This window comes from Choristoneura fumiferana, chromosome 29 (genome assembly GCF_025370935.1).
Source record: "Choristoneura fumiferana chromosome 29, NRCan_CFum_1, whole genome shotgun sequence".
NCBI lineage: Eukaryota > Metazoa > Arthropoda > Insecta > Lepidoptera > Tortricidae > Choristoneura > Choristoneura fumiferana.
This window is the reverse complement of record NC_133500.1, coordinates 9,639,688-9,665,436: the sequence shown is the minus strand read 5'-3', so window position 1 is coordinate 9,665,436 and position 25,749 is coordinate 9,639,688. Positions and strand designations below refer to the sequence as shown.

The 25,749-nt window shown below is 38.3% G+C and overlaps 1 protein-coding gene across 1 annotated transcript in view; it reads left to right on the top strand.

The window, feature by feature from the left end:
• Nucleotides 1-23,435, top strand: part of sm (heterogeneous nuclear ribonucleoprotein L) — a 455,512-nt gene extending 432,077 nt beyond the window's left edge. Inside the window, exons 8-17 of the mRNA XM_074109858.1 lie at nucleotides 8,275-8,361; nucleotides 10,064-10,143; nucleotides 10,499-10,591; nucleotides 11,179-11,289; nucleotides 11,797-11,918; nucleotides 12,542-12,692; nucleotides 12,958-13,076; nucleotides 15,852-15,940; nucleotides 16,458-16,596; nucleotides 20,402-23,435. Of these exons, the coding sequence (XP_073965959.1) occupies nucleotides 8,275-8,361; nucleotides 10,064-10,143; nucleotides 10,499-10,591; nucleotides 11,179-11,289; nucleotides 11,797-11,918; nucleotides 12,542-12,692; nucleotides 12,958-13,076; nucleotides 15,852-15,940; nucleotides 16,458-16,596; nucleotides 20,402-20,405 (995 nt within the window). The 3' untranslated portion in view covers nucleotides 20,406-23,435. The remainder of the gene's footprint in view (nucleotides 1-8,274; nucleotides 8,362-10,063; nucleotides 10,144-10,498; nucleotides 10,592-11,178; nucleotides 11,290-11,796; nucleotides 11,919-12,541; nucleotides 12,693-12,957; nucleotides 13,077-15,851; nucleotides 15,941-16,457; nucleotides 16,597-20,401) is intronic.
• Nucleotides 23,436-25,749: the final 2,314 nt, after the last annotated feature.

The following is a 25,749-nucleotide window of genomic DNA, read 5'->3' as shown; positions in this document are numbered from 1 at the left end:
GTTTGGCTAAGTGCCACTTGCAAGCGCATGAACGACACCGTCGGAGTTGAAGCGTCGTAAAATCAGGAATCGATTACGAAATCCCCATCTTTGTTACCAAAGCTGATTACACTATAATTATAACTGATTGCCGCAGATAGTCGGGCTCTCAGATTATCGCGCTTGGTTATAAGTCACAGCGCCGTCTCAGTTCAAAGTCGTGGAGGTTTAGCCTTCACCTTAGCTCTCCACTCCTGTCGGTTAGCGGCCTCGTTCTCCCACTGAGACGGCACTATGGTGCAACTTTTCATGGTTCTCTTTAGCACGTCCTTATACCTCAAAACTTGTCCGCCATGCTTACGCTTGCCATCCTCAAGTTCTGACCAGAAGACGCGCTTCGCCACCCGCTGCTCTGACATTCGCGTAACGTGGCCGCTCCACCGAAGTGGTCGCCGCATGAGGTTGGACTCAATGCAACCTACCTACATTGGCTCTGCGCAGCACTTCGGTATTCCGCACATGATCAGACCATTTGATCCTTCAAACTTTTCGGAGGCATCTTAGGTGGAAACGGTCTAGCATGCGGATGTGCCTGTGATACGCGGTCCACGCTTCAGCAGAGTGCAATAAGTTAGGAAGGACGATGGACATGTACACAGAGATCTTTGTGACTAGTTTAAGGTCATGCAAACAGAAAACCTTGAAATCCAACTTACCGAATGCTGCAGCTGCAGCTCCGATTCGGCTGTTAATCTCGACGTCAAGGTCACACACACACGCGCTAGCACACAACCTTGCTTCACCCCACAGGTAACGGGTAAGAAGTTTGATTGTTCACTGTCGAGAGCGACGCAGCACTGCATGTCGTCATGCAGGAGTCGGAGAAGTCTCACAAAGTTTTCTGTGCATCCTATCTTACTGTGTACCACCCATAGACCTTCTCGAGGGACACTATCAAAGGTTTTCTCTATATCGACGAAGCAGATGCACATGCGGCGGCTTTGCTCTCTGTTCTTTTCCTGTAATTTCCGCAGTGAGAAAATAGCGCCCAGATTAACAGCCAAATCGGAGCTGCAGCTGCAGCATTATATAAGTTGGATTTCAAGCTCTTCTGTACGCATGACCTTAAACTAGTCATAAAGATCTCTGTGCACATGTCCATGGTCGTTCCTAACTTATTGTACTCTGCTGAAGCGTGGATGGTGTATCGCAGGCACATTCGCATGCTAGACCGTTTCTACCTAAGATGCCTCCGAAAACTTTGAAGGATCAAATGGTCTGATTTGTGTGTGGAATACGGAAGTGCTGCGCAGGGCCAATGTAGGTGGCATTGAGTCCTACCTCATGCGGCGAAAACTTTGGTGGTGCGGACACGTAACGCGAATTAGGTCGAATGCCAAACTGAGTCTCAGGCAATATTTTTTCAGAAAGTTCCTTAAGGCGGTTCATTAGGACTCGGGCAAATATTTTCCCAGGGACTTACATCAGAGAAGTACTCCTTTGTTCTTATATAAGACTTTCAAGGTGATGGGACTCTCTCTTCTCTCCACATCAGCTGAAAGAGCTCCCATACGGCCGTATGCAATTCCTCAACGCCATTTTTGAGCAGTTCACCCGGTATAAAATCAATTCCGACCGCGCGCTTATTTTGTTGTTGCTTAATACTTAGCAAGAACAACCTTGCTTTGTCTCAGCGGCTAGTCCAGCTTTTTGTCAATAGGAAGTTGGGAAATTGAGCGAACGTGTTCCAGGTCAACCGACCTATCTACGTTCAGCAGAGAGTTGAAATGTTCTGCCCATCGCATCAGCACTTCTTCCTTACCTTTAAGAAGGCCTTCGCTACTAACAGGCTTAAGTGGGACTTTTGCAAGTGAAGTCGTGCCGATTAGCTTTTTAATTTCACCATAGAACTTCCCTAGCTGATTAGTATTTGCAAGCCACTGCAAGCAGCGAGCTTTGTCTTGCCATCACTTGTCTTTTGTACCCCTGTGCTGCCGTAGAGGACGTCGGTTATCAATCGCCTTTCTAAGGACTCCATCATTCTCATCAATCCAATCCTCGTGTTTTGGTTTTGGACTTTCAGACCTCAATCAGCATCAAGATCGCCATGATCTTATTAGAAAGAGGCAACGCAGCAATCAAGTCATAGTATATTTTCCTTGATCCCGAGATCCGTAAGCCTATCAACGGTTAGAGACGTCGGCTTAGTTCTACCAGATGTACAAGGCAAGGAGGATGGAGGCGGAGACGAAGTTTCGTGACAACAAGCCTATGATCGGTCCAGAAGTGTGCACCACGCATGACACGGGTGATTAGGACTTGGGAAACATCTCTTTGGCGTACGATGGCATAATCTATCAGATGCGTGTTTGAACCTTGGATGCATCCACGTGTTTTAATGCTTGGCGGGAAGTCTGAACATTGCGTTTGTAACTGCAAGATGAAATTGTGCACAGAAATTTAGTAGCAGCTGTCAGTTATCGTTCATTCTGCCTACTCCGTGTCTACCTAGAACATTAGGCCATGCAATAAAGTCCTGTCTGACTCTGGCATTGAAATCACCCAACAGAAGGATCTGCTCCCTGGGTCGTACACTCTCCGTACAGTGACTACACGGAGCTTATCCAACATACAACATGATAACATTAAGGTAGTTGTTGTTATCCAGGTGGAGGCGCAAAGTGATCACGCGGTCCGAGATGTGCACCGGATTCTCTTGTAACTTCTTAATGAGTTGATCCTTGAACCGCAAATCCTACGCCTGACCTTCGCGGCTCGGACGAGGCGAGTCCTTTCCAGAAGAATGTGTACCCGCCACCTTGCTCCACCAGCTCACCCTCATCAGCAAGGTGTGTTTCGCTGAGAGCAGCTACATCGATATTATAGCGAGAGAGTTCCCGAGCTACAATGGCGGTCTTATGCTCTGGGCAGGCGTTGTCATTACGATCAAGAAGAGTTCGCACGTTCCATGCACCAAATCTCATTTGCGATTGATTTATAGTATTATTATTATTTATTTTGATCACGTGTTTTAAGATGCGAAGGCAGCCGCGGTTACACTACACCTTCCGTGTGTTTGGCGTGAGCTTTTTTCAGGACACCTTTTCTAGCCCCTTCCAAGGCTAAGCAAAGAAAGCAGTACCACCCTTAATAGGGCTGCTCTGATGCTCTGGGTGCTGCCGAACCCTCTCAGCCCCCCCAGTGCAGAACGAAGCGACCACGGTGTCATACAACACCCCCAGAGCCGCCCACGTGTTGGCCTCAGACAAAGCCCGGTTGCATCAAACAAAACCTTCTACTTCAGCCATTCGCCGTGGGACTTTGTTGCTTCTAATATTTGTATAAATGAATACGGACTCCTTAATATGTAATGGTAATTCACCGTTTCACTTGATACCCAGTAGAGGATTACAAAGAAAAATCAAGTAATCGTGAAACCAGGAATCGATTACGAAATCCCCATCTTTGTTACCAAAGCTGATTACATTATATTATATAAGTTTTGAGGTATAAGGACGTGCTAAAGAGAACCATGAAAAGTTGCACCATAGTGCCGTCTCAGTGGGAGAACGAGGCCTATCCGAGGTGTACGGAATCTTTCAAGTTTAGGTATGTTTTATACCTTAGGCTGCTAGTAACTCTTGAACTACTACAAATTCTCAAACAATCTTAGTCGTTATAATATTTCTTGTAAACTTGATATACTTACTACCATCCTTAATTTTTCCAAATTTTTCCACCCAACGGTTTAGATTTTAGAGGGGGGAGACGCTCGATTTTGATGAAAGTTTTCACTTTAAAGTTGAATATTTCACAAACAGATCACTGAATCGAAAAATCGTCTTAGCAACCCCCATTGGTTTTAAAAGACCTATCCAACGATACCCCACAATACAGGGTTAGTTGAGAAAAAAAAATCACCCTCATTTTATGTCTATGGGAGGTACCCTAAAAAAATGTTTTTTTTATTTTTTTATTTTATCACTTTGTTGGCGTGATAGATAAGTATATTTATACCAAATTACAGCTTTCTAGTACTAACGGTCTCTGAGATTTATTTTATTGATTACCATTACCTTGAATTTTCTTTACAATTAAGCATCTTGCGAGCATCATAGCTCTGAAATACAACCACTTAGAGCAGGCAGACCAATTCGGTTCACATGAGGAGACGCCATACTTTGAATATGTACTAAAACTAACCATTTCTGTTATCGTTTTTTTTTTCGCAACAATAAAGCCTCTTTTATGCGCTATATCTCAAAGTTGCACCCACTGAGAGCAGGCAGACCAATTCGTTTCACATGAGGAGACGCCATACTTTGAATATGTACTAAAACTAACCATTTCTGTTATCGTTTTTTTTTCGCAACAATAAAGCCTCTTTTATGCGCTATATCTCAAAGTTGCACCCACTGAGAGCAGGCAGACCAAAATTATTCACATCAGCAGACCACTCTACAACACATAAAAATGAGTCTAACCGTTTCCATGATCGTTTTAAAAATTCCTGCCACCTCTTAGACTATGTGGTATTAAAAAGTCGTTTAGACAATTATTTTTTGTGTACTGAACTGAATCTTCCCCCACAATATAGGGTTACCTAATCGAGAAAAAAAATCACCCCCACTTTACGTCTATGGGACGTACCCTAAAAATATTTTTTTTAATTTTTTTATTGTACCACTTTGTCGGCGTGACTGATATGTATATTCATGTCAAATTACAGCTTTCTAGTACTAACGGTCTCTGAGCTTCCCCGCGGTCAGACAGACAGACAGGCGGACAGACATGGCGAAACTATAAGGGTTCCTAGTTGACTACGGAACCCTAAAAAGTTGTTGGTACTGCTAGCAGCCCTGCGCCTACGCTTATTGCCGGCGCGCCACGTGCAACGAGCGGACGCATTCAACTCTTTGACAAGTCTGAAAGGGCGACCCAGTTCCGAATGCAGCTTCTTTAGTGCGAAGCGCCGCATAGCTTTTATATACTCCTAAACGCTTTCCGACTATGTGGGGCATCTGGAGGTGTTGAACTGCTGCTGCTTTGGTCAGCTGGCAGTTTTTTCATTTGACTGGATGGAGAGAGAGATCGAGAAAGTGGGTCTCCTGATGGTAAGAGATCACCACCGCCCATAAGCATCTGCAGCACGAGAGTTGAAGTGAATGATTACACACACAGTTGCAAAAGAACTGACTGCATAAAAGGAGTACGAACGAAATGTATCAGTGAATGTCAAAACCCCGCCGTCATTACATGACGTGTTCTTGTTCCCGTGACCTCGTCAACTCTGGTGTCTACATTAAAACAGTTATTGGGGTAAATAAAGCATCAGGTATGGGCAGTCCGCTTCTTGCGGAGCTTTGGCCACGCACGGTGAAAATTTGGAATCAGCTTGCAGCGCCTGCAGTATTCCCGTACCGGTACCGGGTACAACTTGGGGTAACCGGTAGGTACTCATTTCTCAAAAGGCCAGCAACGCATCCGTAATTCAGTTTATGTTATGGATGTGGGGGGGCGGTGATTGCTTTCCATCAGGTGATCCGCCTGCTCGTTTACCCGCAATCAATACCCGTATCATGAAAAAAACACTGAGTTTTTTTAAGGATATCAAGTAAGTTGCCGTTGCATCAACGACCGAATAGTATTATATCAATTAAGCGCCCGCTTCAATGAAAAGTCGTTGCAATGGCTCCGTCGAAATTAAACTCGAGCTTTCGCTCCCAAACGCTCCCAATTATTCATTCCGCCCTAAACGCAGTGTAATTTATACGAACACAAATGACTGTAATCCCTCCGAATCCGCGAACAAGCTTGCGTTTTAATTTGAACACGGAAGCGGTGTCGACTTGCGGCGCCTCTGTCGGCTGTTTGAAATTTTTCCGGGTGTGCCAGTTTTTTTTTTTGCATCTTTTGGTGCCAACGGGACCCATCAGTTAAACTGTGCTGTCTGATTTTCGGTCTGTTTGTTACGGTGCTATTTGACCTGTATCTAATAGATAAAAAGACACTCTCATGCCCTTACCAAGAAAAAGATTGATTATCTAGGACGGCATCTCTCTACATTGCCAACTAAGTAGTTTCGACTCCAGCTCTGCAGTGTGGAAGGGTAAATCACCAAAATTTTTCCCAAGTTTCTTTTTTACAACTGATACTCACTCATCCGACCACCTCGACCACTCTGTTAAGATCACTTATAAGAGAAACTGTCGATTTGTCGAATAATCGCTTTTATGAACAAACAAAAGCTAAAATTAACGCAAAAAATTACACAACAATATAGCCCTCGGAGTGAAGCGTTAGTTACGGGCGGCCGAAACTGAAACATAAACCGACATTCGGTTTCAGAATACTTCGGTTACAAATACCAAAGTCGGTCGGACTCTAGCTGGTAGCTTGTTTACAGTGAGGCTCTTTAAATGAGGAGTTGTTTTTGCATTGTCGACATGGAAACCAATTAACGGAGGGACGACATGCTTTTAAACAATTAAGGACTTGATACACTGAAAATGCGATAGCGGTTGCTTTCTATCGCTTTTGAAATTATTCATAAATCGAATTGTAAGGTCTAGTCATAAAGTTTAGATAGTTCCTAACAATGCCTTCGCGTTTGTCTCAAATACTATGAGAACTTAGCCGTGCCATGGCAGCCTAGTTTTAAATTGTAGCATTTGAAGCAGAGGGTCGTGCGTGGGCTATTATCAATATTACTCGGCAAGTTGTTCCATGGTCACAATTAGTCATCATAAAGCTTTTAATCTTAATTAAACTGTTCATGTCACGGTAACTGCGCGGGACGGCAATCCAAGGCAAGCGAAAAAAAATGGCGGGACGACTTGAACGCATTCGTCATTTGATATAGAGTAATAGGAGCACGCTCTGTATCTGTTGACGATTGGCGGAAAGAAGTGGAGGCTTTTGCCTTTGTTTTTTAAAAAGGTTTGACATTCAGATGTTTGTTACTCCAGCACGCAAAAACGTGTCAATATGGATTTGGATGACATTTGGCACACAACTAGTCTATAACCTGAATTTATATGGGATATTTTACTGTCCCGGAAAATCGCTTAGCTCAAGTGATATAGCGCTAAACGAATTCTTCGCAGATGAAGTCGCGACATCTTGTAGACAGTACAAAAAATATTAACTTGTTTTCTTGCATCATTTATTATTAACGTATCGCATCGCTCTCCGTGCACCGAATCTTATTTATGCTTGGCGTAAACAGTAACTACAGTCATAATGGGCTGTATATTGAACTAAAATATTAGATGCTGCGGCTGCCTCCCATACTCCCGTGAGTATAATTAATTCCATGTTATTCGTATGGGCTCATACGGGAAATTCGATATGCAAGCGAAATGCTGTGAAAATCAATATTCGTTTAGGTGCGGCGTACACGTACAGCGTAGAAAAATTAATATAAGAAAAAAGAACACACCGTTGCTTAGCCGTATAAGACGAGGTTAGTAAGAGGCCTCAGGTTGGCTTAATAAAAGCGTGTTAAAACAATACTTTATATTTAAATTGACGACCGGATGGCCAAGTGGTTAGGGAACCTGACTACGAAGCTTGAGGTCCCGGGTTCGATTCCCGGCCGGGGCAGATATTTGTATGATTAATACCAATGTTTGTGCTCGGGTCGGGGATGTTCAATATGTATTTAATTAAGTATGTATTTGTCTATATAAGTTTGTTTGTACATTTGGAAGGAAAAACATGGAATAGTATAAATTGGGTCCCACTCGACATAGTATTTGCGGCAAGCCGCAACGCTGTTTTTCAGTGGAAGCCATACTGTCGATTACTCCAAAATGTTTGTTCTGCCTTAGCACAATTCTGGGCCGCACCCCTCTGCTTACACCGCGAACTGCTGGAATTTTTTGTTCCAGTTTCTACTTGTCTGTAGTGCGAACAATGAGGTCGGGATAACTGGTAATAAATAGTTCATATCCTTTAACTAAAAATAAACAACAATATTACAAAATCGTTTCACGCGTGATAAAAATACAGGGAACAATCTTATCACATTAACAAAATGGAACCTTCACAAGCAAGACAGACCATGTTATACTCTACAAGAATCACAGGAACGCGTCCGCCACCTTGGAAAAATTACAAGGAATAATGTTGCACGCTTTTTTCGCTAGAGGCGCTCTGTGTGAAATAGACGCCATTGATTTTAGCTGACTCGTGACGCCATCTATATCTTAACTTGGACAATCACGAGCAGAGTGGTGAGGGTGTCCCCGATTTACACCAAAGGGTTAAACTTGTGCGACGACTGGTCGACAGATCCACCGCAGGCGCTGAGCAACAGATCGACCAATGAGGACACGTGCAGCCAACACAGCCAGAATTCCTGTGATCACACGCAGAATGGTTTGTATAGATGTCGTTATGGTTGCTCGCTGAATGACGGATGCAAATATTGTGCTTGAAAAAAAAATGTATGTCCTGTTGTGTTGCAATCGCAACAATGTGTGTTAATTTGTTTTTAAACTAAGAGGATAGGAGGTTTAAGAAGTGGGCATGTTTCATTCTCAATGTAACCAATTTGATAAGCGTCTATACTCTACAAATATAATATAATAAATAATAAAGACAAAACAATATTTCCTATCCATCGTGGAGCGGAAGCAACGGCGTAAACTGAACCACTAACTGTTGACTCAGAGCACGAATAGTATCTCTGCGTATGTAGAGTAGACGACAGCATGGTCTAACGTTTTGTGTAACATACTTAGTGCTAGCATATAAGATGTTTTTTGTGCTAGAACTAACTTAGTGTGTATAGTATAGTGTGCTAGAACTAGCTTAAGATAGGGAGATTCAGATTTTACATACACGTTTTTCGATTAGTTATTTTGACCAGTTGGTGATCATGAAAACGTGTTTGTAATATTTCTGAGCTCAAATCGATTCGTCATATTAGTTATTTATCTTTATAATTACTAAGGAACTGTCAGCATGTATAAAAGACTATCTATTTGTCTGTTTAGATACAGCACGACACTAAAGTTAGGAATTTCTAACCTATAATGTCATCATAACATAACATCTATCTAATAACATACAAAAGTTTGAAATTTAAACGTAGTGCTCAAAATCAGACATATAACAATAACTATCAAACTGATGTGTGTAATGAATCTTGTTTTTCTAAAGCATGCTGTGTTTCTTCGTTAACAAGTAATGTCTAAGTAAGGTTAAAAACATAACCTTCGCAGTTTGTGTTTTCAAAAACTAAACATATTCTTAAAATATGATACATATTTACAGAACATTTTATACTACTTAAATATTTTCCTACAATATCTTACCTAATACATAATTATATACTATCTCTTACAATAAGATACAATTATTCCTGCTATAGTTTATTGTATTTTATTAACACCGACATTACCTATTGTACCAGTACATTAACAGCATTTTATACAATAAAAACAATTTTATACCATTACAGACTTTCATTTATCAAAAACCCTGGATACCTTCACTTCGCATGTTTTGTTTATTTTATTTTAACGTTTTTTTTTTACTGAGATAATATGATAATTATGAGCACGTTGTTTTTGCATTTTGTTAGCTATCCCCATTATGATTGTTCTTTAAACATTTATTTTAATTGATTATAATTACTTTTAAATGATGTTGGACGCAGTTCAGATTACTAAATCCATAGAATTAATAATAAGAGGAATAGAAATGTTATGGCATATTTCGAGGTCGCCACTTTGTCGTCTTTCCTTCTATCAATTCACACACTGTCTTTCCATTGCTTTACTAAAGTGTTATACTTACCAATGATATGCAATCTGTGTAAAACCTAGTTTTAAAAACATGGCCCCCTAAAGGGGTATAAATATGGCCACATTGGCGCTTCACGCTTTAAGCCCGCGTAACATTCATTTCTATTCTTGTTATTAGCTCTGTGACTTTAAACTGTTTGTAAATACTTCAATAGGTATTAGCAACTATCCGGTTATGACATTATGATTTCACAATTATTTCCTGAATTTGAAGTGGGATTTTAGTTGGAGGTAGTCGGAGAAGTACCTATAAAAAATTTTTTTTTCAGATATGGAATTCGGTAGTGGAGGCCCCCCTCCGCCCGGCATGATGAAGGATCGGCACGGTCCGCCGCCTCCGCACCATCCGGTAAATATTACTAATTTTAAACCCTTTCTAAATTAGAAGTGTGGCAACTGATAGATACACAACCCAATTGTAAGTATTGTAGGTTGATGACAATATTGAACAATAACAACTCTAGATATTGGTCGTATAAAGAAATTAAACTATTATTCTCTTTCTTATAAAGGAAAGGCATAATTTCAACCTTTGACTTGTATAAAAAAGAAGTGCATACTAAGAAAATGCGTGCTTTCTCGAAACATTATGATCAGTTCACATACTAAAAAAACTGATAATGAAAAAAATGTATAATATTCACGTTGTATAATGTTTAAAACTCATAACTCATAATATAAATGATCATAAATTTTATTTTCAGCGCGACGGACGCGGCTACGGCCCAGAGGGCTACGGCGGCGAGGGCTTTGTCCCTCCCCCTCCCATGCACCACTCCATGCCACCGCAAAATCAGGTAATTAACAATAACTGTTTCATATTAATAATAACGTTAATAACGTTCACAAGATATAATTAACGTTAGCTATAACAGCAAAAAGTATAATTATTTAACGTATAACGCTTAAATTATATAACTTCAATTTGTATACGATTTATATGGACTATTTTTTTTAACATAACATACATTACATATATAATAATATGTGTAAATGTTAAATTATGTGGCGGCGAGCGAGCGAAGTGAGCGAGCATGACGAAACTGGCAGAAGCGACTTCGATAAGTTAGGTTCAGAAGCTACGCTTCGCTCCCGCCTTAGCCTTCGATGTTAGGTTTTTTTAACAGAGGGGAAAAAGAGGAAAAGTATCGCAGTATTATAATCTTCGATTATAATATATTATAATGGATCTTACATTGTACCTACTATCGTTCTGTCACTGACGCCGCAACTGTTGCGCTCTCAATTCCACCTAAAGCTCCCATATCAAGAGTAAGAACAAGCAATAAGAACCATTGTGCTTCGTGAATAAATCGCATTTGATCACGGTGGGAGTACTATTGCTTCCGATTCACTGATCGTGATGATGGTGAATTGTCACCAGGGCGGTCCGCCGCAGCAGGGTGCAGTAATGATGGTGTACGGACTGGATCCGCAGACTGCGAACGCTGATCGACTCTTCAACTTGTGCTGCCTCTACGGGAACGTTGTCAGAGTAAGTCTTCTTCTTTTCTAACAATTGCTTACAAAAAGGCAAGGCAAAAATCCTAATTGGCTTTATTTAGCGTTCCGTAGTTAAAATGTCAAAAACGAAACCCTTATAGTCACGCGTTTAGCTCAGAGTCTTTTAGTATTAGAAAGCATTAATTTTAAATGGGTGTACATATTTTTAGGGTTGGGTATCGTTGCATTTTGCAATTTGCAGGTCTCAGGAATCAGTTTTTTCTCAGTGATACTTATATCCGTTTACGAAATATTCAGCTGTATGTAGGTACTCGTAAAGTGCATTTTTTTTGTTAGTATCCAGTGTCCCGAATAAGGTTTTGTTATTGAAAATAAAAATAATCACAGCCACTTAAGTCTCTACAAGTTACCGAGTAACATTGTTTCACCATCCATTGATTAGTATTAACCGTCCGTCCGTACGTCCGTCCATCCGTCCGTAACCGTCAGTTAACACTAATCAACCCCTAAATATTACTTATTTTCATGCTTGTCACAGATAAAGTTCCTGAAGACGAAAGAGGGTACAGCGATGGTGCAGATGGGGGATGGAGTCTCGGTGGAGAGATGCGTCCAGAACCTGAACAACGTGACAGTCGGAGACTACACGCTGACACTGGCGTGAGTATACCTACCTAGTGCCATCCACGAAGACGCGTGATTTTGTCAAAATAAGCCATTAATGACATTGTAATAAGAACCACGGCTCGCGTCATCGTGAATGACTCTACCTACTATTCGCACCTACCGTTGTTAAGATAGTAAATATGGTTGGGGACTGAAAATCAGCGGTCTCGTTGTGTCTCACTCCCATTTTGCCTCACTTTATTTGTAATCAGTAATCACAATCAGTGTTTATTTGCTCAAACATCGTATGTTATGTACAGATAGATGTTACAGGTTTATGGCGCTATTACATGTTTTGTCGCAAAGACATGCAAATATAAAGTAGTGTTGTGTTTCGCATGCACAAATTGCTGAAAATATTTTATTAAACAATATCATTGAAATATTCTTGAATTGAACAATAGGCTCTAGACGTTAACAATTTATACAATTCATTTTTATTTACATTCCTAAATTTTACTTAACTTTTTGTTGTAATGTCGGTACAGTTTTCTACTGATAAATAAATGAATGAATTGCTCACGCTAGTGAAGCAAGTTATGTTATTCGTATTTGCCTTACCCTACAATTTGTTAGAAGTTATGTTTTTTTTTTAACTTGTCGGCATGAATTTCCAGTTTCTCCAAGCAAGCGTACTTGTCCGAGGTGATGAACCCGTACCCCCTTCCGGACAAGTCGCCGTCGTTCAAGGACTATGTGGGCAACAAAAATAACCGGTTCCTCACGCCCGCCTCCATACACAAGAACAGGATACAGCCGCCGTCTAAGGTGATACATTTTTTTAAGGATATTAAGATATAATGGGGCTCTAAAACCAGGGTTCGATTCTAGTCGCATAACTGAGCTACTTTTGTTATAAATCCAATTTTCAACCGATTTAAATTTTCTCTTCGCTAAACACTATCTGTTTATCTATATTTTCATAATAATATTAAGATATGGCAAAATCAGAAGTTGTCAAATACCGTATCCAATACCTAAATGGAATAAAATTGGAAATATCATCTAATGGTGATGATGATTGCCGTTGCAGGTGCTGCATTTCTTTAACACGCCGCCGGACGTGTCCGACGAGCAGCTGCTCCAGGTGTTCGAGGATTACGGCGTGGCGCCGCCGCATACCATCTCCAAGTTCCCGCTCAAGTCGGAGAGGTGAGTGTGATTTGCAGTGTGACCAATGAGGGCTATCGCGAATGAATTCGCCGCTAGAGGCGCTAGTGTAGCGTGAGGTCTCCGAAATGTCAAATCTCATAGCTTTTGGGTGAGCTACGCGGGTTTATTTATAATTAGAATAATTTTGTAAATATTTTGCAATATCTGAAATTAATTATGGCAAATATGCATTCCGGGACAATGAATGTCTGTGTTTTGAGACAGTTTTGTCTTTCGGAAACCTTTTTCCTCCCTTTTTTCCGAACAAAACGGGGACTATGCAACACTGGCATGCTCGATATTTTTATGGTACGGTTTTAGGGTGTTTTAAATATGATTTTAATCTAAACTTTGTTTTCACGCCCGTAATAACAGACTTTGAAAGCCATACTAAAAACCTCACGCAACAGTGCGCCATCTAGTGAGACAAAAAACGATAGCCCTCATTGCTAGAAAATTAGGATGTGACTTAATAGGAACTAAATCTACTTGTGACGGGTTGAAACAAATGATATTTCTTTTGGCGGTAGGTATATGATATTTTGGTGTGACGAGTTGATGTCTGAATCTTGCCATCGGGAATACGCTAATGCTAGGACCACCATCATCATCATCATCCCAGCCTATATACGTCCCACTGCTGGGCACAGGCCTCCTCTCAGAACAGGAGGGCTTGGGCTATAGTTCCCACGCTAGCACCACACACGCGCGTATACTTCGGCACTTCGGGCCAAGCCGCAGACACTTCGCCGCACTGTCGGTGAACTCGCGCACATTAAAGGGATTTTTTATCGATCGATATTTCTTTGTTTGCAATGTGGCCATGTACAATGACGTAGGCCGAAGATGGAGTTTTATCGCAATCATTTTTATCGCGATGTGTATGGTCCAATACCACAAACAACCAATAATAATGCAAACTTTAAAAAAACCCTTCATATCTCGCAAAATATTGATCCTAAATGTATGGGTATGATCTCATTCGATTCAGCGCAAAAAAGCACACAGAAAATGGCACCCCACTCGCCTAGTTTGCAAAATTTGTATTTTCTTAAATTTCCCCCTACCCATACCCCTAATTCTCATTTCTAGTGCCGAGATAAATTTATAAAAAAGGTTCATCGATGCACATATTTTGCCGCCAAACTGTCATTTCAGTTCATAAGGTCGCGGGTGAGCAATGTTATTGTTTTAGTTCATTGATATGGACCTCAGCAAAGTAACGCCTGATTCAATAAATTATATTTGGTCTTATTTACCTGTAGTATTTGAAACGCTTACCCGCTTAATAAGCCGTGGTGGCCTAGTGGTTTGACCTATCGCCTCTCAAGCAGAGGGTCGTGGGTTCAAACCCGGCTCGCACCTCTGAGTTTTTCGAAATTCATGTGCGGAATTACATTTGAAATTTACCACGAGCTTTGCGGTGAAGGAAAACATCGTGAGGAAACCTGCACAAATCTGCGAAGCAATTCAATGGTTTGTGTGAAGTTTCCAATCCGCACTGGGCCTGCGTGGGAACTATGGCCCAAGCCCTCTTCTTCTGAGAGGAGGCCTGTGCCCAGCAGTGGGACGAATATAGGCTGGGATGATGATGATGATGATGATTTGAAACGCTTACCAGGTTGCAACCTTTTCACTGCGAGTGTCATTCAAGTAAAAAAACGTAAGTCTAAATTATGGCTTGAATGCATTATCCGACGCGGAACTGATCGGAAACCCTTCGTAATTCCTTTATTTATGTCTTTGAGCATCATTAACCCCAACTAATCTTTGGATAAAGGTGATTCACGATGTGTACAGACAAAGCGCAGGATAGGGAAGAGAGGCGGAAGAGAGGGGACGCCTTTGCCCAGCAGTGGGACATATTACAGGCTATATAAATAAACCGGCCAATAGCGTGTCGTACACGCCCAGGGTTCCGTAGCCATTACGAAAAAATCTAATAATATTTTTGTAAGGATTTCGTATTGTGTACTGAATCTTCCAAGTTTAGGTATATTTTATACCTTAGGCTGAGCAATTTACTCTTAAACTACTAATAATTCTCAAAAAATCTTAGCCCCTTTTTCCTTGTAAATTTGATATATTTACTACCATTCTGATTTTATTTTTCCACCCAACAGTTTAGATTTTAGAGGGGGGGGAGGGGACGCTCGATTTCAATGAAAATTTGCACTTTACAGTTGAATACTTCGCAAACAGATCACTGAATAGAAAAAGTTGTCTTAGCAAACCCCTAATGGTTTTAAATTACCTATCCAACGATACCCCACAATAGGTTTAGTCGACAAAAAAAATCACCCCCACTTTACGTCTATGGGAGGTACCCTAAATATATATATTTTTTTATTGTACCACTTTGTCGGCGTGACTGATATGTTGATATGTATCTTCATGTCAAATTACAGCTTTCTAGTGCTAACGGTCTCTGAGCTTACCCGCGGACAGCCAGACAGACAGACGGACAGACATGGCGAAACTATAAGGGTTCCTAGTTGACTACGGAACCCTAAAATTGAGTTCATGTGTGATGATGTGTGTGAGGATCATGGCTTCAAACCTGGCACTTCAGAGTTTTTCGAAATTCATGTGCGAAATAATTCACCACGAGCTTTACGATGAAGAAAAACATCGTGAGGAAGCCTGCACAAACCTGCAAAGTAATTCAATGGTGTATGTGAAGTTCCCGATCCGCACTCATTCTGAGAGAAGGCCTGTTCCCAGCAGTGGGAAGTATATAGGCTTGGATGATAATGAATAAAATGTGTATTTCAGGTCGTCTTCGGGTCTGATGGAGTTCCAGAACATCTCGCAGTCGGTGATGGCCATTATGGCCTGCAATCACGCGACTATCCAGCACCCAGGTATATAGCACTATATAGCACTCATATGTAGTTATATGTAGTAGAATGGCCTTTATCCCCCCCGGACACCACTCAGCGGTTCCTAACTCTATGGCGTCTTTGAGCTTCACTTGTAACCATTGATTATTGTGTAAGCAATGGAATCTTCCAACTTGATCGTCACCCTATTTTTATTGTTGTCTGTACTTTGTTTTTTTAACACACTCCCACAGAATACCGGCGTGAATTAGTTCCTAGTTTTGCTACTGTGTTTCGTACGGTGAGTGGGAGATCCGGAGGCCCACTCCCCTCCCTCGTCCCTCCCCCATTAGCCCCCCATTTAGTCCGGCAACGCAGTCCTAATAATGCTGTAGGTGTCCATGGGCGGCGGTGATCACTTACCATCAGGTGACCCGCATGCTCGTTTGCCAGCTATTTGATATATAAAATATATGACTATGAAACTTGGTAATTATGAGTAGGTCTGATGACAATAAGAATAAAATGTTTTAACTTATGAACTGCCTAACGTTTCCAGGTGCGAAGTTCCCGTTTGTTATGAAGCTGTGCTTCTCGTCGTCGCGACAAATCGGCCAGGGCAAGGGGCAGCAGAAAAAGGAGAACCAGGGCCAGGACTCGAACCCGCGACAGAACAACGGCATGGCCGACGACTACTAGTAAGAGTTTGTTACATAAATAGACATAAAATTGTGTAAAGAGTGTTTCAAAAAAGACATGTAAAGTATGACGTCGGACCAAAGTTGAGACGATCGGAGAGTTTCGTTTCAACAGTTGTAATGTACCGTGCGATCTTTTTTTTTAATGTTTATTGTTGATAGATTTTAGTAGGGGTGTCTGTCGTGCGCTGGGTGACACAGGTATTATTTAATGACCCTTTGACTTGTAAAGGAAGCATCATCTTCATCAAATCAGTCGTAAGACGTCCACTGTTGGACATAGGCCTCCCCCACAGACCAGTTGCTTCGGTTGGAAGCGGCCTGCATCCAACGTGAACCGGTGACTTTAACCAGGTCAGCCGTCCATCTCGTTTGTATAGGAATATAGAAGAGGAACGATCTTTTAAACGTTCACTGACCGATGTATCACAACAAAACGAAATATGATCTTATTATCTAACAACCTGACGGAGTGTGGACTTAAAAGAGAAGTTAAGTTATCACCCAAAAAGAGGTGTCAGCAAAGTGACGAAGACTACGTTTGTGATGTTTGAATGGGAATATACTTTAATTTATTGAATGAACGATTCCTCACTCTGGCACTAAAAGTAAAGGGGTCTTGTATAAGAAAGCATAATCTGATGCGTCTATGTGTCACCCAATATGCGATGGAAAAAACTTATGTTGTATCGATTTTTCTGTTGAATTGTAAATTTCATGTATGTAGCTGTTAAATTTTAATGGGAAGTGAATAATATGTTTTTCCAGCACAAATTTAAATAGTTGTTGTATTATTTTAAAAATTATAGTCAAATTTACTATGTTATAGGTTGAAGCTGTTGTTTCTTTAATAAAGGCCTAAATTGATAGTCGCAAATAAAATGACATTCTATTTATATATTTATGTTAAATTTTTAAACAAGTTGCCGATATTCTCTGAGAAATTTTAATTTTAAAAATATTATTATGTGGCCATTTTTGACTGAATATTTACCCATTCTTGTCGATTTTAATGAATTTTAACTTTAAAGAAAGTGTTGATAAGAATTTAATATTTTAACCTTTTTAAAGTAGGGACCATAGAATGAAATATGATCATCCCTATACTTGCTTGTAAATGATAAAAAAAACTAATAGCTGATCACGAAAATGGTAACTAAATACACTCAAATTGTTTCAAAAATGAATGAAATACAACCAAGACATTGATCTGAGATCCCCATAAACAATAGGGAATTATTTACAATATCTAAAGTAATATCAAATAAAGTTTAAAATCCTTTTGTTCATTAACAGACGCAGTTTTGTAATTAAAAATAATAACTATCTCTGTGACATTCAATTGAAAAATGACAATACATATTTTAACTGTTTCACTTTTCTCGGCCTCAAAAAATACAAAATATTTAGATTTAACATAATAAAAAGCAAGCAAATACATAGGGATGTGAAATTTTCAACATATTTCTTCTTCGTTATTTTGACGAAATATATCTATTCTTCTATATTATATACAGACTTTCGTAAATTCGTGATTCAAATTTTACCTATTTGTTTTGTTTTTTCTAGAAAAAATAAAAACTTTGACACTAGAGCATTTGACCATTTTGTAAGATGCATTTCATAAATTGCTTAAAACTACGCTTTAGTTCCTACTCTGTCTGTTCTAAGCCAAATAATAAGCCAAAGTTAATAAAAAAGTATTAGAATAAAATAATGTTACCATACATATAGAAAAATGAGAAATGTAAATAAAAAAGCTGAATCATATTATTTTGCAACAGCTTCGCAAGTATATTCAAGAACTCAAGTGTCACGATCGAAAAAAAAAAACATTTTTAAAAATATTAAAATCATTAGAGTGAATTATATTGCATCATTTGAACTTGTGACGCATAAATTGTATTGTACGTAATAATGGAATGACATATCTTTCTTGGATAGACATCTCGTGGTCAATTTAAAAATAGGAACGCCTGTATATATTTTTTAAGTGTATATTGTATCTGGAAAACAATATAATGTATTAATGTACAGTGCACGGCAGCCATATATTTTGTGAGATAAATTCACTGAAATGCTTTCTGAAGCTTTATATGATAAGTATAGATTTGTACTTAACGCTGAGCTAGTGATAGGGGTATTGTTACTGTAGAATAGGCGAAAAAGCTCTTGGCTGTCCGTCAGATCTGCGGGGCAATTGTCGAACGCTGTAAAACACATTTTGTAGTTGACTAAATTAATGGTTGACATTTGTTAAATTTGTCTTATTTTATTACATTTGACTATTTTTATTTACAAGCGATTAATCTTTAAATTATTTTTATTATTACTTAGTAGTAGTTATACACTTACCCCCTTATTCATAAAAAATCCTTAATTGAGGTTTGATCGGTCTGTTACTTAGCAGACTGATTAAGCTTGTTAGACGGTTGTCAAGAAGTATGATTCATAAACGCTTGCTAGCAGTCTGCTAGTTGTTGAGCTGCTGATAGACGGATTAGACGCGTTATGTTGGCCACCTTGACAAATCAAAGACAAAAAATGGCCTAATCGATAATTAAAAAAAATTTTGACAGCAGTGACAGCAAATTAGCAGGAAAAAAAATTAAAAGCGAGATGTTTGTTTTCCCGCCGCCGTTTTATGTTGTGCAAAAAGCCATAATTATGTTAATCATCCTTGTTTTTTTTTCTTATTTATTGTTGCTAATTTAGAGGATTTTTAAATACAAATTCCTGAAAATAAATTTTCCTGTTTTTTTTTTAATCTTTGCGTAGCCCTGCCTTCACTATAAATATCTTCGATAAGGTTTTTTGCTCTTGTCAAAGTCAGCTGTTCAAACTTGTGGCGGCCATTTTGTGACTTAGCAGGGAGATAAAGGAGGGTCTACGGTCCTCTAACTTTAGCAGAGCCTTGATCGACTGATTAGCGCTAACAGACGTTTATGAATCATGTTTTTTAGCATCGGGCCTTCAAGGAGCCTTCAAGAAGGCTCTAACTTTTTATGAATAAGGCTGTTAGATTTTATAAATAACCATTTTCTTGCACTTGTTCTGATGACAACCACAAAATTTATTACTTATGTTAACACTAGTACCTATGTTTTAGGCACGTTTTACAATTGCTCGGCTGAATATGTCAATTTTTAAGGTCTACTTTAATGATTTATTGGTACTGTGCTGGATGCTATTTAAAATATTAAAACATTCAGAAAATGAAACATTTAGTTACATACACAAAATGTAATTATAGTACATGAAATGCATTCGATAAAATTTTAACAAATAAATAAAGATTGATTTCCTGAATACACGATTTCATATTTAACTTGCAGCATTCTAGTACAGTGTCTAAATCGTTTTTGGCAATATTTATTGAATTTGCTTTGAAATCTACATATCACAATGACAAATAAAATAATGTTTCGGAGTAGGTATTGTGTAACACTACATGTCTATTATAAATTATAACTCTCTACATGTCTTTAAACTAAATTCACTCGCCATATTTTTGTTCCTTTTTTTAATTTGTTTTCTCTTACATACAATACGGTCCGACTTAAAATGAAACATTCACTGACACAGTATTTTATGGAAATTTTCTTTCCGATGAGCAGGTGCCCCTAGAAAAATTTCATAAGTCACAATTTCAATCAGAATTGTAAAAAAAATCAGTTCTAGGTTTTTAAAATTTCACATCAGTGTAGTGATTTTTTTGTTCGTAAAATGTTACCTAATTATTTTAAGTTCTGACCGTAGCTGGTGATACCCGCAAATTCACATTTTGAACGTATTTTGTTTCTAGTTAACGGCGACGACGGCGCACACACATTAACACATATCAAGACGGAGCCACTCACACACACAGCCACACAACGAGAGCGGGGACTGGGTTGCCATATACAATGAAAATATACCCAAAAACACACGAGTTACCAAAGGGTGATTCCTCATGATAATGGCAACATCGATATAATTCCTTTACTTTTTACGTGATCTAGATCACTCCTAATAAAGACATTAACAGATAGTTTATTAATATAATTTTAGACACATACAAATTTTTCATGTTCTAACACATTACAATTCCATTTATATTTATCTTTTCTTTGGTTTTTCTGAATGGAAGACGCTCCTTTGAATGCATTATGCTTTTCCATACTAGTTTATCTTAGTTATAGATTGTTTAGATATTAGTTAAGTAATATTCCCATTTTATTTGAGTAATATTAGAATTAGTTCTACATTCTGTGCGGTGCCATTTTCAAACACTCGTCGGTGTACATTTTATTAGTCACAATTATAGTATGACTATAAATTAACAATTATAAATTAAAATTTAAGTTTCTTGTGAGTTTTGAGGATGGTACTGTTTTCTTTTTCCTGTTTTTAGTAATGAATAGCAAGCAGATTAGAATTTAAATTTGTGTACTCATTTGAAAATAATGACTATTTTCATTTTTTATTCGCAAATTTTCCTATCCTATCCCTTTGGCGTAGATTTTTGAGGATGCGCTTGTATTTACAAAAATGTAGATTTTTCCAAACTTTGGTTGTTTGTAACATGACAGTTGTGAAAATGTACAAGAAATAAAAAAAAATATGTTATGCTATAAGGTAGTCGATTGAGTTTTATTGTTTTTCTTTATAATAGTACTGTAGGGTCATGACTGGACTGTGCATGTTTCTTCTTTTATTTTTGCATGAGTTTCGTGACGTTGAAACAAAATAGAACTCAATTTGTTTGTGAACACATGATTTGACACGTTTATTCTAAAATTAAAGAACCAAAAAAAATATTTAAACGTAAGAAATAGTTTAGCACTCTCTAGGCTAGTAGTAAGTGTCATTGCAATGTCAATTATATTCGATTAGTGGAAAAATATGACAGTACGGATTTTCTATAAATTTTTCTTAATAATCGAAAAAAAAAACAAAAACAATAGTGTCGATTCGATTAAAATTTGAAAGCCTGCATAAGGATGCCCTAGAGTTAGGTCCTTGGTATGAGACACCATGCTGTTTCGTTTGTGTTCTTATCTTAAGCGTAGATGTGCGTATGGTGTGTCCCTCCCGCACCACTGTTCGCGTGTCAACTTTATAAAAGACATTATTTTCCCCCTTGATTCGTACGAACAGTGTTGCGGGAAGCATAATAATAGAGTACTCTAAATAGCTGATTAAAAATTATAATAACATTTAAAAATCAGTGTTTATCAGGTAAATAGATGCATATCTTTTTCTCTAGAAATATTTTCAAATGAAAAACTAAATGTTCTAGCGTAGGCCCTGGATGTCGTGGTAGCTTTTGTGTTAATGTACAGAGAAATAATACACAGTTAAAAGGTGTCGATGGTTTATTGATGTTCTTGGAATAAATGTATTGTGCGATTGGAACTAGATACCCCGTCAGTCTATGTTAGTAATGTAGTCGAGTAGAAGGTAGTGCCTACACCAGGTGGTGCGCTGGCGACACATGGGTATTATTTTGCCTTGTTGGTAAACCGTCAATATAAATTCATCAACTCCATTATTTTACTAACATAGCTCGAATCAGCCTCAACTGACACTGTTCAACTTGTTCACGACTAAGACAATGAAATTAATAAAGTTATAGAGAAGCACTCAATGAAATATTAATTAAATATTTCGCTCTATAATAGTTAATAACATTGTCTTAAATGTTTGATCGTTATAAGTGTTACACATTGACATAACAATGAAGCCAAATGCAGATCGACTCTCCAAAAATAAACACAAGAAACAGCACTTGCATACATGTTAAGGTATATAATGTAAACATTTTAATTTAGTTTCTTTCAAATATTTTTAGACTCGGCATTGGATCTAGGTACTTGTAGCTACATGGTTAACATTAAATACATGTCAACACAACAAATTATTCTTTCATTTCAACACAACCACTGCAATCATTTCAGTAATCCTCGTACAAGACACACATTCATATCATAATCCATTCAATTGGCCACATGCACTTTTACAGGCCACTTTAGATGATAAGTACCGCACGTTTGTCTCGTATTTCTTAATTTACTCTTGGCATTGTAGTACTTTGAATTATTATAATTGTTAATAAAAAATAGTACATTCTATTTCACTGCTTACGAAAAGATTAAGCCAATATTGGAAAGTTTTCCTTACTTTTTTGGCATATGATATTTATAAGATAAATAAGTATTAGGCGCGTTTTTGTTAATCTCTATCAAAATGGCTTCGGTTCAGTAACAATTAATAAGTAAGACACATTAAATCTCATGATCACCCCATACAGTAGATAATTCGTACACATCTTGCATCAAATCTAATCATTTATTTCAGCTTTTACCAAGAAATCTGCTGTGATATTGAAGCTCTTATTTATTACAGAAATAAATTTACGGCGTACTTACTTAAATAATAAATAATATTCGTCTTCGTCCTTTTCCATCCAATCTACCTTCCCAATTTACTTGCCATTGAATTAATATCTAATACGTTATTGCTCAACTCTTCACACATAGTATACACTTGTGCACGTTACCAAATAAATACACCAACTTCATAACCACACGAGTTGGATAAAAATTTAAGCATAATTTAATTGTTTTGCACCGTTATGCGAATTATTAAATTTAAATAAATTTACTAGATAAATAAATATTTATAAAAAAAATACGAGAAGAATCATGTCGATATGTAAATAGTAAGTACAAGTTGTTTCTGTTTGTTCAATTAAAGATATTATTTCTAGTGTAATTGATAAGTGCATTTAAACATAGGTTTGCACTTGAGGCGCGAAATGTAAATTGTATAGAAATAAATAATGTTTTTGACTGAAATGCATATTATTTTATTGATACTTCAATGCTTATGGACAAAATCAAGAAAGAAAACTCACTTTAATTTCATCCGATTGAAATAAAAGTTCCGCTAATTCCGCTTAGTCTTCGTCGAACGACATCAAGTCATTCATTATTGATACACAAGTTTGAAAACCCCGCCGTTTTGATCTGTCACTGTCACAACGACAGAGCCGAGTCTGCTGCACAAAAAAAACTACTACCACAGAATAGCGAATGAATGCGAAAAAATATCCGTAAATGAAAACATTGAGAACTGTCAAGCAGGACAATAGTAGATATAATATGTAAAATACAAAATCTGCCACCGGCACAAAATAGACAACACGTCTATTAACACATTGGGCCCCAGTGACACAACAACGTCTTGTGACTCCTGCCAGTGACATGTATTTGTGGTATTTGCAGGTAAGTACAGGTTGTATTTGTGACTGCTGTGGGATATGCGCTATGCCTAGCGTAAGAGCTTATGGTCGACGCCAGTCGACGCCATAATTCGTGAGACTAAATTGACAAGTCAATGACAGTTACAGGGTTACCAGGGTTCGACAAAATTAAATAGTGATGTAGCGGATATCGATATTCAGTGTCGATTCGACTAAATGGTGTGCTAAGTGTCATTTTTTTGTATAATTTCGGGAATATTGTGTTACAATTGTCACTTTCATGAAGAAATACGAGATTTTTAGAATAGATGAACTACTAAATACCTACTTGTTTTTGTAAGGTTCTTAAGTATTAGGGTGGGAATTCGGAAGTACTAAGTTGCCGTCCTGCTGACGTTAATATTATTTAATACGAGAGTGAGAGGGGCGGTACGATACGAACTTCGATTTTAGAATTTCGTATTGATCCCCCTGCCCCTGTCAATCGCGACACATTACCGGTGACAAAATGGGGTCTCTTCTGAAGATAAGGATGAAATTATTACTTCGGTTAGCGCACTGCGCACTTGGCAATGATATCATGCTCATGCCCATATAAAATAAATAAAGCGGATTTAAGGTGAGGCCAATCAAAACAATAAATGAAATAATTGTCATTGGTTCGTATTTTCACTTCTTACAATGATATCTTACATTGCAAAGTAAATTATTGAACTAATTTGATATTGTCACCGTAAATAATGGATAAATATCACTAGAAGCCAATGCCGTAATGTTTTGTTATTTATTTATTTATTTTATTTATTTATTTTAGGAAAACAAACAGCTAGAAATAATACAAAGTATAAAACACATAAAAATATTACAGTAGCTACAACAATTTCCACTTTTAACAAAAAACATAACATGCTGCTCAGGCAACACTTGAGTACAATGAATTGTCAATTTAGTCTCACGAATTATGGCGTCGACCATAGTGGATCGCATTTGGCTCCGGCAACGTTCCGCTAAGCCCTTACGCTATGCCGGCCTTTAGGAGGTATCTATGAGTTATTTTGACACAACATGCGTGTCACTGGCATAGGAGTAAGAACTAAAAGATTTTTTAGAAAAATATGGCTCTGTCCATTGGAGGACAATTTTGCCAGTGTCTAGTAGGTTTTGCCGTAGTACGGTAAAAAAATTCTAGAAATTACGCTCGAGTAAGAACTAAAAAGATACAGACGTTGTGTCACTGGCACCGGAATGTATTATGTCTGTGACACGTATACGTGTCACTGGCATAGATGTGACTGCTGTGGGATATGCGTACTAATGCGTAGGCCATAACGTGAGAGCTTAGGGGATCGTTGCCGGGGCCGAACGTGTTAATAGTACACCACCAGTATAAATCTGACGCTCGTATGATGGACATAATATCATTGATTGATCTTTTACGTACTTACCTTATGTATGTTTGTTTTGTTTGTCTCATATTATGGTAGTTGCTTTGCATAGGGAATTGAAAAAACAGGAGGAAATGTCGTAAATCCCAGTTTGTACCTAAACCAGTATCGTTGGTAGGTGCAGCCACATGCAGTCGCTTTGAAGGTGATTCTGAATTTTTCGCTACTCAAAAAAGTAGCGTCAAGTCGCCACGTTGAGCAGCAGCGACAAGATGGCTTCTTGCAGGAATGGTCTTGGTTTTGGAAGCTGATTTCTTAATCTTATTTCATATTCCATTTATTTCAACGTTTGAAACTTAACCGTACAATTTGGACACGTTTTTAAATCAAACAAGGAAAGCAGCAAGGGTAGCAGTCATGGCAGTGGTACAAATAAAATAAATTAGAGCGAATTAAAAAATTAAATAACAGTGTTTTAGCCGAAATTGAAGAGGTTTGTTTTTTTTTTTTCAGCGATAAAGC